The sequence below is a fragment of the Trichogramma pretiosum genome, unplaced genomic scaffold (genome assembly GCF_000599845.2).
Source record: "Trichogramma pretiosum strain Unisexual culture from Peru unplaced genomic scaffold, Tpre_2.0 scaffold9, whole genome shotgun sequence".
Taxonomy (NCBI): domain Eukaryota; kingdom Metazoa; phylum Arthropoda; class Insecta; order Hymenoptera; family Trichogrammatidae; genus Trichogramma; species Trichogramma pretiosum.
Window position 1 is genome coordinate 375,087 of NW_019641697.1, and position 16,394 is coordinate 391,480.

The following is a 16,394-nucleotide window of genomic DNA, read 5'->3' on the forward strand; positions in this document are numbered from 1 at the left end:
CGTATCTTTTGTGCTCTAAAATAAAATATTTTTTCGCAACAAAAATAATACTTGTGTCGTACAAGTACATTATTTTTGCTCCGAGAATGGGGTAAAGGCAAATATGTTTGAACTCATCGTTTATCTCTATACGAAACAAATCTCTCAGGCACTTGAAACTTGTGAGTACAAAAGAAATTTGTATCATTAACATAGAGACCTGATGTATTTTGAATATCTGTTGGCTTTTGCTGGGCATTGATCGGCATTAATAATGGCTAGTTTAGATGACTATGTTGGGCATGTCCTTACGCTCATCTACCGAACGTTCGATCGAGGCGAAAAAAGTTGGAAGACGATCGGAACTATTGCGAAATGTCGTGGCTTCGGCCGCTCGTCGAAACGTCGGTCTGTGAAATAAAACATCACGAAAAGCCGATTGGACGTGTCCACGTGCGGACATTTTGCACGTTATAAATGCACAAAGTGTATAGAGCAGATCGCTCGCAGTGCGTCAGTCAGAAAAGATACACAAGCTTGCATACAAATAAAGTAGGCGGTAGAAAATCAGATATGTAACAATGTACATAATACACAGTGGGTAAGTATAACCCACCTGCCACTTTTGTTATTGCATGCTTACTCAGCATTAGCTCATAACGTTTCATAAGCCAGTTTTTCGCAAGATGCAGCGCTGCGCTGCACTTCTGTGCGAGCGAGATTGTCTGTCTGTGTGTGTGTGAGTGCATACACACGTACACACGTCTATACACAGTCGGAACACGGGCAAATGCGAGCGTTACAATGAAAGTGAGTCAGGTCGTCGGCGGCGGAGTCGAGGCGCAGAGCGCGCATCGCTGCAGCTATATCCGCTGCTCTAATTACTCAATCGTTGGACGCTCGCCGCGTGCTACCACTACCTACCTACCTACCAGTACTAATCGCTCGCTGCCGCTCAGGACGCGCCGCAGCACTACTGGATGCATTGCGCTCTATACGTGCGGTGCAGCCGATTGCCGAATTGGACGTTGCGCCGATCGAGAGCGCCGCCGCCGAGTCGTCGAAGGCCAAAAATGGAAGAAACGACTAACGCGACTCGAGGTGCAGGCAAGGAAGTTATATTACGATCGTTGCAACAATGGATGGATGCAAATCTTGTGCAGGACTCGTCGATCGAAGCATCGCGAGAGCGCAACATCGTCGTCGTCGCAATCGAGCTCCAGTTGACTTTGAACGATCGATCGGTTCGCGCACGAGCGCATCTTTTTTTTCATATCGCGAATGTGGTTCGTTGGCTTATTATACATAGAGCTGCTATATGGATCCGAGGCAGAAATCTAGTAGCTGGAAGCCTGTGGCGGACCGAAAGAAGAGTGAAAGTTGGCCTCGTGTGTTGTGCAGCGGCGAGCTTCCGTTGCGCGCTCGTGCGTGTGTGCTCGCGAGGCAGCGATCTTGGCAGAGGTTGCGGCGATTGCGACGCGCTACGCTGGAGGTGGCGGTGGCGGCTGTCGGCAATCGGCGTCGATCATGGGATATACGACGAGAGATAGCCGCGTCGTGGCTACGCCTCCGCGCGCGGATCGAGCGTCCTCCTACCGAGGCGCACATATTGCTGCAGGCCGCGAGTCACCACGCGGGCCACTTTGTCTATCGCTGCTGACTCGCGCGAGGCTCGGAATTACGTTCACGTCTAGCTATATACGAGGTGCTCGTCGCTCCAGTGGAGCCACCGTCGATGCACTGGCTCGGCGGTCGCAGTTGCAGCCGAGCTCGTTTTCCGGGCAAATTTTGCGACACCTCTCGCGATCGCGGGCGCGCGCGCGCGCAGGATTTCCGTTCGGTTTATTGCGCCAGCTTCTTGGAGCACATTGTTTTCGTGTTTTTTCGCCATGACTATTGTGATGTGTTGGGCTCGCGAAGCCGACTTTTTTCTCATCTCCTTATTGTTAGACTCGTTACCAGCTATTATGGGGCTACAGCTCTATTCTTTACTCTTCTTGATTTCGTCAAGTCGCGCGCGTGCCTCGAAAGCACACGACTCCCCGTACACGTATTATACGTACGTGCATTCTCGTCTCGTGTGCTCCATACCTTTAGCCTTGATACCGATGTCTCTAATTCATTGTTCGCTTGGCTTTTTTTTATTTTTATGCGCAACTCGCCTTTTCCACATTTCCCGCGACCATTGCAATCGATCCCAACGCTACTGGCTAAATGGACTGGCTGATAAAGTAATCAAAGTACTTGGTTTATTATAAAAACATTTATTAAAAATCTTCACAATAATAAACAAATTAACAGCGTTTTTCAACCGTGGCATGCGGTATTCGATATCAAACGATTCGTTTTCCCATAAATATATATGATATATAAATAGTACGTATATGATAAGTTGCATCGATAAGATAATTGTACAACGATGACAGTAACCAATACTTTATAATGTATCATTGACGATTAACAAATCATTATGCGAGTAACAATTGTTCTTGACACTAGTTTTAAGAATATATACTCGCCTTTGCGTGAATTTTCAAAACTTACTCATTTTTAAGCTGATTCTTACACATATATTGAGCTCGATCCTATGAGAGGGGTGTGTGACATGCGACAAGTTATTATGTAATTTCGTTCGTTCATCGTTGGCAAGTTTGTATTCTTTTCTTTAATACATTAATTATTTGACTAAGTTCGATAATGATACAATTAAATTTACAACTAATAAGTTTTCGTGTTAAGTAATAGCAAGAGCTACATTGGACATTCATTCTCACGCTTAATAAAACACTCGATATAAGATCGGTAAATAGTATCTTTCATACGTTGTTCATCGATTATTTAATTCAATTACTTGTAAGCTTAAATGTCTCGCACCATTATTACTCTACTGTTAATTTCATTTTTAATTATCTTAATTTGGGAATAGTTCGTGAAATTTCACATCGTCATCTAAATATAGTTCTAATAAATGAGTATATACTTTTCGTTATTTCGCTTATAGAATGAGAACAATCATAACTATGATATTCGGATGGATGAATGCAGGCAAAACAATATACCTACGAATAATTGTAAAGAATAATAAATAATCAAAGCTTATTTTTAGCAAATGAAATTTCATGAACCAAAATTTCTAGTCGCAATACTTTTAATACTTATAAGATTGGTCAATCACAGACGCAATAATTTTTTTTTAAATTATCGAGTCATGTAATATAAAATGTCATTTTAATTAAGTAAGCAAACACTATCGTTACATTTGCATGTATGAACTTAATCAAAATAAACAAAAACATTTATTCATCTAAGTTCTTAATAATAATGGAATCAGTTTGAATCTACAAACTCGTGTAGAGTTTCGTTTGTCGACCTTAGCGCTACTCGAATCATGAGCTTATAGAAACAGATGATACATGTAATTTTCTAGCACATGCTACGATTAAAGAAAATCCTTTGAAAATTTAACAATCTTGTTTATAATCTTTTGAGAAGGAAAATTTCCTCGATTTAACAACTCAATATAATGAGGACAGTTTTTTATAGTTTTCAAAAATCAACAAATTTAATTGATTAATTTTTAAAAATTTTAGATAACTATGCTTTTTAAAAATGAGTCAATATTCATAAGTTTACAATTTCATTTTTGTGCAGAGTGGACCGACTTAATTACTCGATAGCATACATACTTTTGCGTTAGTGAAATCGAATTATATACACCATTGAAAGTCAATTGCAATTTCTAAGATCTTCAATAAATTACTAAATTAGTAACAACTCATACTAATTAATACTGATTATGTAATTATAATGACAGCTCAATAATATCGATAAGGCTTGCTAATATCGTTAATAAGCAGAAAATTTTTTAAAATTATTTTCAGCCATTATTACATTGTTTTGAATTGAAAATGTTTTCTTTTGTAATACTTTATGTAGCGATTTTGGACACTAAAAATGTCATGTATAAGTATACATGAATGCAAAGCAAAAAATAACGATGAATCACTGAGCACAAAGTTTATTTGAAATCTTTAGATTTCTTCATAACAACAAAGTGAAAGTCATCGATGCAACTGAACTTTCGTAAGCGCACAGTTCGACTCGAGACGATCCACCTACATACATCAGTCCAACTTCTGCGACTCGATTTCAGAACCACAACAATGAGAAATGATGTTCGCCTTCGACAGTCTAGGAATCAAAGTTTTTACACCAAATTATTATGTCGGACTTGAAATTTCATAATTAATTAGGAAGACTTGTCACAATTCAAGATATTATTGTCATAGTTACAAATAGTTACAATAATACAGTATACCTATAGCTTTTAATGAATGTAACGTCTATGGCAGATTAAAATTATAAACTACATTCTGTAGAAAACTATCTTAAAGTATTAATACAGTTAGAATTATCACTAGTTCGGTATCAATAGATCTTGATCCTCTTACTCTGTTGTTAAATTTTTTAATGAACACCAATGGCTATATAAGCTATGGTTTTATTCAAATAATTCGGGAACGAAACAGACAAATTAAACAAGACCCGATACAAATTGAGGTTGCTCTTCGTTATCCAGTATCATTTGAGATGATATCACAGGTTGAAATGTCGAGCCTTGGAAACCCATTGCTGATTCGTACATCTTTAATTTAAAAGTCAATAATTATAGTAATAACAATAATAATAATAATATTAATAATAACGGTAACAATAATAATAATTGTTAAATGATGCCCCGCAAATGTGGGCATAAAAAAATGATAAATTAACCGCGCCAAAAGGTATTAAAACTTACATTCCGATTGCCTGGTAGAGTAGTGTAATCTGGTGTCGATGAACGATGTCTGTTTGTAGGTAATGGATGTTGTATTGTGGCATATGTATTGTCTTGCGAAGTATCGCCTATCCCGAGACTCATATTACTACCTCGCCTGTCTACTAAACCAGTTTCTGGCTCACTAAAGACTTGCATAGTTAATTCTTGTTCTTCGTAGAGCTTCATTTTTCTGCAAACATTAAAATTAATAATTTTTTATATTTTGATCTAGATTTAATACAAAAAAATTCCTATAGTTGAAGATAAAAAAAGGTGTATCTGATTGAAAAATGTTTTCCATCGTGGTCAATCATTTTTTTAGTTCTAAAATTTTTCTAATACGATCAATATCACAACTTTATTCGATTTCTTTTAAGAATCATAAATATGTTCATTTGATTTTAGTAGATTGAAAGCTACCTTTTTTTTAATTTTTCGAATATATTTAAGTTTTGCTATACATAACGAACAAAAGAAGCGCATCCAATCGAATCAGAAAAAAGCTTAATGCTCAATACTGATGAGTAAAAACATAACAAGGTGATCAACAATGTTATTGTTAATTAGCACACGCAAATGAGATGCTGGTAGATAAGATTAATAGCTGCACCGGGGAAACCTGAATGAAAGAAGCTAACAAAGACGGCTCTTCGAATTATTCATCAGCGAAAGCTTTGTACGCGAATAAAAATTTAGATTATCGATCGAGTTGTGCTTTTTTCCTTATTCAATTTAAATTTAATGAAAATTTCTGAGTTTGATTTAGAATTGGGAAAATGCAAGAAGAAATCATTTATCTGCAGTTTCATTCCTGTTCAGTTAATGACGCGAACTAATTAAGATCAAGGTGATTCGAATGTGTTTTTAAAAAAATTATTTGAACTTACTGTTCGATCCATAGAGGATTTTCCGTTGTATTCAGCTCTTCGATGATTTGCTTTTTTATCAAACCTTCTTTCTTGCGAATGTCGTTTGGCACGCTAATGACCCAGTTTTTTAAACAACAGCAAACTGCAGTGATCGTAATGCAACCGACGGATAATATTATGAGCAGAGCAATGAGAGCAGCTAGAGCAACGTCAAATGATCCTTCTTGAACACCCACATGGGCAGGTAGTATACTTTCAATGGCAAGACCCGCGTAATAATTCTTCAAAAAGTCGTACTTTGAGTCAATTAATTTGAGCATCTGGGCTACTGACGATATGATTTGCGTCTTTTGGTCGACTACGTGAACATACATGTCGCACCTATAACGAATCAATCATTTGGTTGGTCGAGCAAGTAATAAGAGCTATAATTAAAGGTCGTTTATCCATCACCGATACTCACCATTCGCGTCGAATATGTCCTGATGCATCCACGTGATATCGAATATCGTCAACTACGATGCGGCTCTGCGTGACATCCGACAAATGTTGGACTGTTTCGTCCTTTTGTTGAAGAACTTTCTCCGGAGGCGATGAGAAAACTATTTTGATCAGTTGACTTGGTTCGTATACCCATACCTAAAAGGATTTATAATTATAGATTTTCTATTTTGCTTGATAAATAAGAACGATAAAAATGTCATCTTACGTGAACTTTTGTGACAGCAAAACGTTCGGGAAACGCAACTTCTTTGGCCACAACTTCAACAATGAAACGATCCTGGTTGTATTCGGCCATGTAACCACTAGTTACAAGTTTACCGTCTTGACTAACGTTAAATGGACTTGGCACGATTGAACCACTCGATTTTTGAGATTCGTATTTGTAAAGGTTGGAACTAGCTACGTAATATTGCACTGTCCCGTTGTCACCGAGATCGATATCCGAAGCCGTGATTTTGGTCACGAGTTCGTTCAAATTTGCCATCATATTTATACCGGCGTAATAGATACTCTTTTCAAAGGTAGGTGGATTGTCGTTTTCATCAAGGATATTTATTGTTACGTTAACGTATCCGTGCTGCTGGTTTTTACGTGGGTGTTCGTTGTCTCTTGGATCGATGTAAAGATCAGGATCATTTGCGGCGACAATAGTCAAGCGATAGCTGCTTCGTTTCTCGCGATCAAACGAGTTGTTCGTATAAATGCTGCCGTCTGACTTATCGATGTAGAAATTATGACCCTGGTGGCCTGAAACAGCATAAAGAATAATTTAGACATCGCATTTGTGGGAGAATCGACGATTTTTTTCGACTTCATTTGACTGACCAGATTTGATATAGTAGTAAACTTTGGCATGGCGTCCTTCGTCTTTGTCTTCTGCATTGACTTTACCAACGTAATAGTTCTTTGGTCGATTTTCTGGCACACTGAAACTGTACTCCTCGCAAAATTCCGGAGCGTTATCGTTTGCATCCAAAAGAACGATAGTCAACAATCGAAGAGTTTCATAAGAAGTTGGAGTGCCATGATCTGCAGCTACCAAAACAAGCTAAAAAAATGTAGAAAACAAATATTAGAAATATACTTGGCTAATGGGATTCGAGTATTACTTCAAGCGCGTGGATTTTATTAAAAAATTTGTAAAAGACTGTTACCTCTATTTTACTTTTTGCTTCTCGATCTAGTATTATTTTAGATCTGAGTTCGCCCGTCTCTCGGTTGATCACAAATTCTTCAGTTTCTTGTAAATTTCTATTGCCAACTTTCAAGTGATAGCTAATTTTGCCGTTGTCACCGGCATCACGATCTATAGCTTTGACAGTCATCACGAGGTAGTTAGGTTCACCAGAATTCTAAAAATAATTTTGTTTTTGGTTTTGATTCATCACAAAGCTATGAAGTAATGATATTAAATTACCTCCGGTACTTCAACAGTAGCATTTGGCGACTCGGGCATAATAAACTCTGGTTTGTACTGATTAACCGGAATAATGCGTACATAAATATTGCAAACATCCGAATAGGGTCCTTTGCCATCTCGGTCTCTAGCCTCAACTTTGAGTTCGTAAAATTGTGCTCTACCTAATAGTGATACAGCTGGATACAGGATACCTGTTTCAGGGTTCAAAACAAAGGAGCCATCATCGTTTCCTTTGATTATTTTATATCGTACTTTTCCATTTAATCCTTCGTCGTTGTCTGTCGCTCGAACCTAAAGTACCATAGGGAATATCAAATTATTGAGTTATACAAGTACTATGTCATCTACTTTTGTGATCGAATGCATAATTCAAAAGCTTACTTGGAAAATCGGAGCTGGCGGATGGGTGGACAAATTTTCAGCGACCGATGCTCTGTAGTTGTGTTGGTTGAAAATAGGTCTATTGTCGTTTACGTCATTTAGTTTTATCAGGACTGGAACAGACGTCTCTCTGCGTAAATGAGCTGGGGCATTATCGCTGGCCATCGCGGTAATCGAAAATTCAGGCATGACTTCTCGATCCAGTACTGTAGCCTTTCCGACAGATATTTCTCCAGTTTTTGGATCTAGCAGCAATCGATGCATTTAACGAAGGCTCTATTAATATTTCTATTTCGATATAAATTTCGATGGATTTTAGACTCACCGATAGTGAAATCGGAAGCTCGCTGCCCGACTAAACTGTAAGTGATTTGACCGAAGGTACCTTCATCCTTGTCAACGGCTTTGACGATTGCAACTCTAGTTCCCGGTGGTGAGTTTTCTTCGACTTCGCTTACGTATGATTCTTTTTCGAATTTCGGACTCTCGTCGTTTATATTAACGATCGTTACAAAAACGTGAGCAGAAGCCGATAATCGAGGAACCCCCGTATCGTACGCCACAATAGTGAAGTCTAACTGCTTGGTTTTCTCGTAGTCGATAACTTTTCTGGTACGTACAATGCCTAAAAAGTTACGAACGCGTGAAAAGTAGGCTCAAATAATAAATATATGATTCGGAAGAATTGTATTGCGTCTGGAAACTCACCGGTCACATTATCGATTTGGAAATAAGGATTGGGAGGTTCGATGGCGTATCCTGCGATCGCATTATCTTCGTCGGTGGCACTGAAAGCACAAACAGTGGCTCCAACAGGCTGCTCCTCTTGCATCTCGACGGAGTAACGCGGATCGGTACGGCTCCAGGGCCGAACGAATTGTGGCGCAAACCTATTCAGGTCTATTATGGTAACGACGAGCAGACCTGCGAAGTACGTAGGAAAAAGATGTTGAAACGAAGTCGAGAGAAATATATAGAATCGAGAGCCGATTATGAATTTTCACTTGCCTCTGGCTTGTTGAAGCATCGGAGCCGAAGTATCGGTTACGAGTACGCTGATGCTGATGGTCGCAGCAACGTCTCGATCGAGACTCTTGACAACGGATACCTGGCCGGTTTTACGATCCACGGCGAAAAAGTCTTTGTAGGCAGCTGTGGCCGAGTTGTCTTGGACGCGACGGCCGCTCCTGTCGATGGCTGTGATTGGTTCCGTCATAACGAAGTTCAATGCATCGGGCTCGGAAATATCAGGATCGACGGCTTTGAGTACGGCGAAAACAGTGCCGATCGGCGTGTCCTCGGTAACTTCGGCTCGTTGGATCTCGGGCACGAAGTAGGGTGGCTTGTCGTTGCTATTCTCTACGTTGATCACGAGAGTGCTCGTACCGGTAAGACTTGGGGATCCTGCAACGGATACAAGACAATTACGAGTTGTGCGACAACGTCGAATTAATATTTCGCTCGCGGCATTCGTTTACCTTTGTCGAAAGCCACGACTTCGACGTGGTACGTGCTGCGAATGTCGTAATCGAGCTTACGCGCAACCACGACAGCTCCGTTCGTTTCGTTGACGACGAAGTCATTGAAGGCTCCTCGCTGTATGCGGTAGACTACTTCGGCATTGAGGCCATCATCGGCGTCGGTGGCACTCAGTTCTTTCACGAGACTTCCTACGTACGGAGTTGAAAAATCGACATCGTTAAAAAATCCTCCGCCAAGAGCATCGGAAACTACCGCAACGTACCTGGCTTGACCAGTTCCGAGACGCTCGCCATGTAATGATCTTGTAAAAAGACCGGCGCATTGTTGTTGACGTCGCGTACATTTACGCTGAGAAGACATTCGTCGATAAATAAACCGTCGCTCGCTCGCACCGTCAGCTCGATAGTGCCGGCTTTCAAATTGCTGTATACGTCGGATTTTGAGATCTTGGCTATGGTGATCTCGCCCGAGTCGGCGTCAATATCGAATAAGCCTGATTCATTGCTTTGAGCCAGCGAGTAAGTAATTTTCGAACTCTTGTCTGGATCGCGTGCCTCGACTTTCAACGGTGGCTCGAATTTTTCGGAACCTTCGTCGATCACGGCGCGGTATTGCTTTTGCAGAAATTGCGGCGGACTGTCGTTGGCATCGGTTAAACTTATCCGTAGGGAAACGCTCGTTGTTTGACCATTACCTTTGTCGTCCGTTGCCTGAAACAATTGTTCGTTTCGTACATGATACATCGATTTTCAAAAGAAAGTTTCACCATTGTCGGTGAGCGATAATTTACCTTGAAATTAAGAAAATATTCATGTTGTTCTTCGTAATCCAAACAAGGTGACCTTCCTGGAGTTTTACATGGAGCAACAGATATGCTACCGTACTTCTTGTCTACTACAAAATGTTCAGATCCTCTCCCTATCAACTGGTATACTATTCCAGAAGCTCCAAAGCTGAAATAAATTGAATATACAAAATACAAAATAGGTCAGATACAACTCGAATTCAACACATTGAAATAAAATCAACAACTTTTGTGAAAAGTTTATCGAGAAAAACTTACCGTCCACTGTCGCGATCTTTAGCGGTGATGGTAATAATCGGAGTTCCTGACTCTGCTATTTCAGAGACTAGTGCAGAGTACGATGAACTAGAAAAATATGGTGCGTTGTCATTAATGTCAGTGATGTCGACAGTAACTGTTGCCGTCGATGAAAGTTTCGGATGAGTGTGAACTTCTTCGGCAACAACCTGTAATAGAATTTTGTGTGAAAAATAAAATTATAATTTGTGATTTTATACATTTCTACGTTATATATCATTAGTTTTGAGCATGAGCATATTTCATTTCTTAATAGTCAGACTCAAAATGAAATTTAATATTTCTTTCCGCGTTATTATATTCATTGGCGTTCAGTTCATGCATTATTATCTTTTAAGGGGAATAATTTCTAATAATAGTGCTCATTTAAAACGTCGTTCGTACGAATAAATGAAATTTTGGATTTATCTAGTTGAGAACATAGAAAAAAGATACAAAACTGACCAAAACAATGAATTTTCGTTGATTTGGATTTTCGTAGTCGAAAGAGCCGTTCGTTACTCGAATGTTCACTGATGTACTACCGGTGGCTTGACTCGGCTCCACGGAAAAAGCTCCAGTGATGTCTTCAAGGCGCAAACTGAAGACCGAGTTGAGACCCTGGGGATTATGAAACTCATTTTAGTATAATCACGAATGAGCTTTGTAAAATAATTTAAAAAAATACACTCACAATATCTGGATCTCGAATTATCATATTTAAATGCGGAAGAGGAGTTCCATTGGCTATGTTTTCTGGTATAGATACGGCGTATTCTTTTTGATTGAAAGTTGGAGGTTCGTCATTGACATCTTTAATAGTCACTGTGGCTTCGATCGTCGACACAGAGTGTTCATCATCAGCAGGCTGGCCATCAACGATCTCGCGAGCTTTGACAACAAAAGTTAGTACACCCGTTGAATTGTCAAGGGCTTCTCTATCCAGTGGTTTGGCAGTGCGCAATTCACCAGTTAGTTGGTCCAGCAAGAAGTAATCCATTGGATCTACATTGTAAATTGAAAGATTCAATTTTGCGATTGATTAAGTAAAAAAATTATAATTTCACGAAACAAGTTCTACTTTAATGAAGAAATTTCGAAATAGTTAAAATTTATAGATATCACAAATGGCAAGTGAAACAATAATTACTTGTAACTAATTCGTAGGCAATTTTGCGCGGCATGCCTCGATCACCGTCCCTAGCTTTTACAACCATAACTAATGTACCAATTGGATCGTCTTCCTTTACAACTCCAGTTAGGGAATCTAAAAATTCTGGCGGATTATTTTGAACATCAGCTACTTTAATTTCCACACCAGTCGTATTACTGTTTGACCCATCCTGCAATAGAAATTACATGAAAAAAGAAAACATCGATCGTCAATGGAAAAAAACAATAATCAATGGAATTGCGACTCTTACACTTGCTCGAAGTACCAATTGGTAAAAAGGTCTTTCCTTATAATCTAATGGCCGCTGCAACACAAGAGCACCAATATACGTATCTTGGCTTTTTTCGATGTCTATTATCTTAAACTTGGTACAAGCATCTGGAAACTGTTGAAAAAATTGTAATAATGACAACTTAAAAGTGAAATTACATCTTTTCTAAAATTGGATACAAGCTGGAACTAAATTTTTGTCACTCTAAACGCTTACAAAATTTCGAGAAATTTTGTTAAAAATTTCATAAATCAGATTGTAACAAAATTGAGCAAATGTGATAAATATTTAAAACTCATTCAATGAAATTATACTTTTACTTTTTTTAAACGGAACTTTTAATCACGATAAATATAAATAAGACTTTTTCTAATTTCTATTAAAAAAAAAAGCATTTAATAAACATTTTAATTCACGCATTATCATTTAATAATATTTTTGAATCAAAATTTTTTCAATTCTTTAAGAAATAGCAGAAGTAGAACAGATGGTAAAGGTACGTTACCTGTGGTTGGGGTACACAATCGACTTGAATATTATCACCCAATAAGTCCGAGTCTGTCACACGTATTGCTGGAAGAATAGAAGTGCCCGGAGCAGCATCTTCCGGAACAATCGCCTCGTATGGTGTTCCGATAAACTGGGGTGGATTGTCATTTTCGTCTAGCACTATAATGTAAGCTTCTACTCCAACGATATTTGGCTGTTGGCCTAGAGACACTGAATCTTCAAGCGTTACTCGAAATCTAATCGTATCAACTTCCTAAAAAATAAAGACAATTTTTTATTATTCTACCAATAAACTTTATTTTAATAAGAAATTAAAGCGAAATTAGGATAATAATAGTATATGAAATCAAGTATTGCCAATATAATAAGGGAGCTTGATTCGTTACCGATTGCTTTTTTGCCGAGGTCAAAAATATTTTTCTAAATATTACGATCCGAAATCTTTTATATTATTTCTCAAAATAAAATGAAAAAGTTGAAATGTTCTTTAAATTCGTTTCATATGGCACATTTAGTTTCTTTTCAACACAATTTCGATCGATGTTATATAAATTTGTATTTGAATTATAATCTTTTGCTAAATTAGTAATTAAACAATGTTTTATTATATGATGTACATTACCTCACGGTCCAGTGGCTCAGATAATTTGACCACTCCAGTATGTTCGTCAACGCTAAATTTGTTAGTCAGTTGAATACCATACTTTACGGGCGATCCTTCGGGATCATGACCTTTTAATGTGAAAACTTCGGATCCAACTGGTGTATTTTCAGCCAAAGGCAGTCCCATTGGATAACCCCCGGCTTCAAATGTTGGTGGTTCATTGACATTGTTGCATACTATAAATAATCAATTGTTTCTCAAAAGATTTCTCTCAAAATATTTATTCGCAGTATTCATTATGTTGAAGACCTTATTTTCAAAAAACAGCTATAGAAAAATATTGACGAAACCTTAACATAAAACTTACCAACTTGCGTGATCAAGAGGAATAATAGAAATGAATTGCGCGTTGCAGCTATCATGATTTTTCTGTAACAATAACATGTAACAATAGCATTTGAAAATGTAGTACAAAACTAAGGTAATAATTTTATTCGATTAATAAAATGTATCTTCAACTCAAATACAATGATATTTTAGAATTTTCATGTACAGACGCGGACACAATAGTAAATGCGCTTATACGTTGAAAATGGTTGGGCTCTATGCCAATTTCGTGATTTGATGTATAGCATAGATAATTTTTTCTGTGGATTTGGACATTTTTTTAAGTAGCTACTAAGTGGCTACTTCTGACATTATTCAATGAAAATCGACGCGGAATTGTTTTTTTAGAAATTATAGAAACAGGTTTAAAACGATGGCTTCCGTGTTTCTATGTGGAAGTAATTAAAGAATCTTGTATACCACCTGTAGATTGGCATTTGCTATACCTTAGATCAAAGTCAAAACATGAACTGTCATAACAAAAAAGTCATTTTTTTATCAATATCCAAAACGATGTATTGGATTATTATGGAGATTTTTCATGCTTATTTTTTGACGATAGAATAAGTACGAAGGAATAAATTCTTAATTATAAAACCATTACGCTCTGTGGTGAAAATAATCTCCAACTAGTTTTACCGTAAATAATTAATTGAGAATCATAAAGTCACCGATTGATATGTAACACGAATGTATAATAACAATAAGTTCAATGATTGCATCTGATCTTTTTTCATTATTTATATCAATAACAGCGCTTGATTTTTCAATAATTTTCGTACATAATTATTATTTCAGCCGAGTCGGCAGAAAAGTGGCTTATTAAATTTGTAGAGGGTGCTGCTCATCTTTTAAACGCCGATAATACTCGATGATATAGTGCAGTGGAGGTAGGAGAAGAAAGCTACTGTAGTCAATAGACTATTTGCAAACCTTAGCTTATCGAACTAATTTGTCATGCGTAAAAGCAAACTTGCCGATGTTGACAAAAAATGAACTTGAGTTTGGGTATGAAAAATTTTAAATCGAAAATAAATATAGTATTATTATATTACTGTAAAATGACTTTCGTTGAGCATTGTCCGAGCTTAAAATACGATCAGGACCTATACGAGGCTCGCGTATAACATTATTTTTCTTTACATTTTCAATTGACTAATTTTGTCGATTCAAAAGATAAATATAAACTGGGAAAAAATGAAGCTCGCTCGAACGAAGGATCATTATTGCAATCCGTTTTAAATTGCGTGGGATGATATTTCTGAACGTGAAAACGAGCACTTGACAGGGACTCGTTGGGCAACGTTCAGAAATAATGCGTACGCCTGGAAAACAGGACTAGAGAAAGCTATCGCTCGGGCCGTAGCGCGCATAATAAGTATTACATAGCTAGATATACAGGGCACGAGTTGCTTTGGTCGGAGTTTCGGAAAAGGAAGATATTGGGCGAATTAGGAGCCCGATCCGAGCCAGGTGAGTCGGCGTATAACAAAGTGAAAGTACAGCGCATAGACGTCGGATGGCGAGCCGTGGACTGGATCCGCTACGGCATTTTACAAATTGCACGGAGCAGCTAGCTATGCGCCCGTATAGGCGCGAATAGAGGCACACTGCAGCGAAGGAGTCGCGCGGAAGGCTCAGCAGCAGCGAGATTAGGTGCAGCGCGCACGGAGCCCCGTGCAGTCGAGAGTGCCTCGAAACGGCACAGATCTCGTAGTCGCGCGTCGCTAACGGTGCTTACAAAAGCCGTCCACAAGTCTGGGTCATTGACCGCTCGGGGCGATTCGCCGCTCGTAACTCGCGATCCTCGTTCAACATTATGTATCTTACTCACCCTGTGCGGTGCATGGCGCGAGCCGATGCCCTGGGCGGTCTCTCGGGACTTGGAGCAGCGAGTCTGGCTTAGGGTCCGGGCTGAGGGTCGACGGGGCCGCGCGGCGCCCTCGAGCAGGTCTCTGGCATCGATTCGCACTCGAGCTGGCCCGCACTCGCATACACACGGAGGCACACAGCCGCGCACGCACTCGAATCGCACTCCGATTGACACGAGCTGTCGACGGGGGAGTCGGTCCCCCCGAGCTCGAGGCTCGAGAAACAACGAGATTGCAAGCCTGGGCTCTGTGTACGCGACGGCCCCTTGTGTGAGCTGTGTCGAGCGCAAACTAAAGCCTGTGCCGAGTCGCGCGCGAGGAGCTGACTTTTGCGATTCTCGGAGGCCTGCTGAGCTCCTTGAGCGACTCCCCCCGCGAGCTATAGCTGCGCTATGTGCATGCGTGGGTATTGGTGTGTGTGTGTGTGTGTATACTGTGTACTGTGTATACGTAGCCGACCGCCACTCGCGCAGTCTCGCGCAGTCTCGCCTATGTATAGTACCTGCAGGGCCGCTTTATAGCCGCGCGGCTGGAATGCACCTTTCACCTGTACGCGACTCTGCCCCTGACAAAGGTCTACCCCGCCGCTTCTCTCGTGGCTGTTGGCGCGAGCGCCAAATAAAAGCTTGGCCCTCCAGTCTGCGTAGCTGCACTCCCTCCTAGCTTCCTGTGAGGCGTTTCTCTCCGATTCGTCAGTCAATTCGAACGAATCCCATTCAATTTGTAATTGACTCTACTTGGAATTTCCCTATTCTCTTACTTTCATTCGGACCAAATTTACTGCGCCTTTATTTCAATTACGAGTAACGCGAGTAATCAAATCGTTCCGCCTACAATTCAATCATAATGATGGTAAATAATATAAAATGCCTTTTTTTCAAATATAATAATGTCGACCTTTATTACGAAAATGAACATTGTACACATTTCTAATGCTTGTTTTCAGAGAATTGCAATTACATGTTTTTTGAGTAATTGAATAAATTACAAACACACCACTAAATCTAAATATATTTTTCAACAATGATTCATATTCACAAAA

At 39.3% G+C, this 16,394-nt stretch overlaps 1 protein-coding gene across 1 annotated transcript; it reads right to left on the reverse strand.

Moving 5' to 3' along the window:
* Nucleotides 1-2,259: 2,259 nt before the first annotated feature.
* LOC106651297 (cadherin-87A) lies at nucleotides 2,260-15,621 on the reverse strand. The gene is made up of 24 exons (XM_023462239.1): nucleotides 15,316-15,621; nucleotides 13,462-13,523; nucleotides 13,113-13,330; nucleotides 12,486-12,743; nucleotides 11,960-12,094; nucleotides 11,686-11,878; nucleotides 11,230-11,540; nucleotides 11,001-11,156; nucleotides 10,518-10,705; nucleotides 10,245-10,407; nucleotides 9,717-10,164; nucleotides 9,451-9,642; nucleotides 8,981-9,376; nucleotides 8,681-8,896; nucleotides 8,298-8,597; nucleotides 7,973-8,217; nucleotides 7,589-7,882; nucleotides 7,326-7,523; nucleotides 6,997-7,219; nucleotides 6,377-6,918; nucleotides 6,131-6,306; nucleotides 5,686-6,048; nucleotides 4,778-4,988; nucleotides 2,260-4,624 (listed from the first exon to the last, which is right to left on the reverse strand). The coding sequence occupies exons 1-24, from the start codon at nucleotides 15,327-15,329 to the stop codon at nucleotides 4,514-4,516; spliced, it is 5,613 nt and encodes a 1,870-aa protein (XP_023318007.1). The 5' UTR covers nucleotides 15,330-15,621; the 3' UTR covers nucleotides 2,260-4,513.
* Between the last annotated feature and the right edge of the window lie 773 nt (nucleotides 15,622-16,394).

Coding starts and splice junctions, on each gene's coding strand:
- LOC106651297 (XM_023462239.1), bottom strand. Junction 10,706..11,000: donor AACGAAAATTCATTGTTTTG/GTCAGTTTTGTA, acceptor ATTCTATTACAG/GTTGTTGCCGAAGAAGTTCA. Junction 7,883..7,972: donor CGCCAGCTCCGATTTTCCAA/GTAAGCTTTTGA, acceptor ATGGTACTTTAG/GTTCGAGCGACAGACAACGA.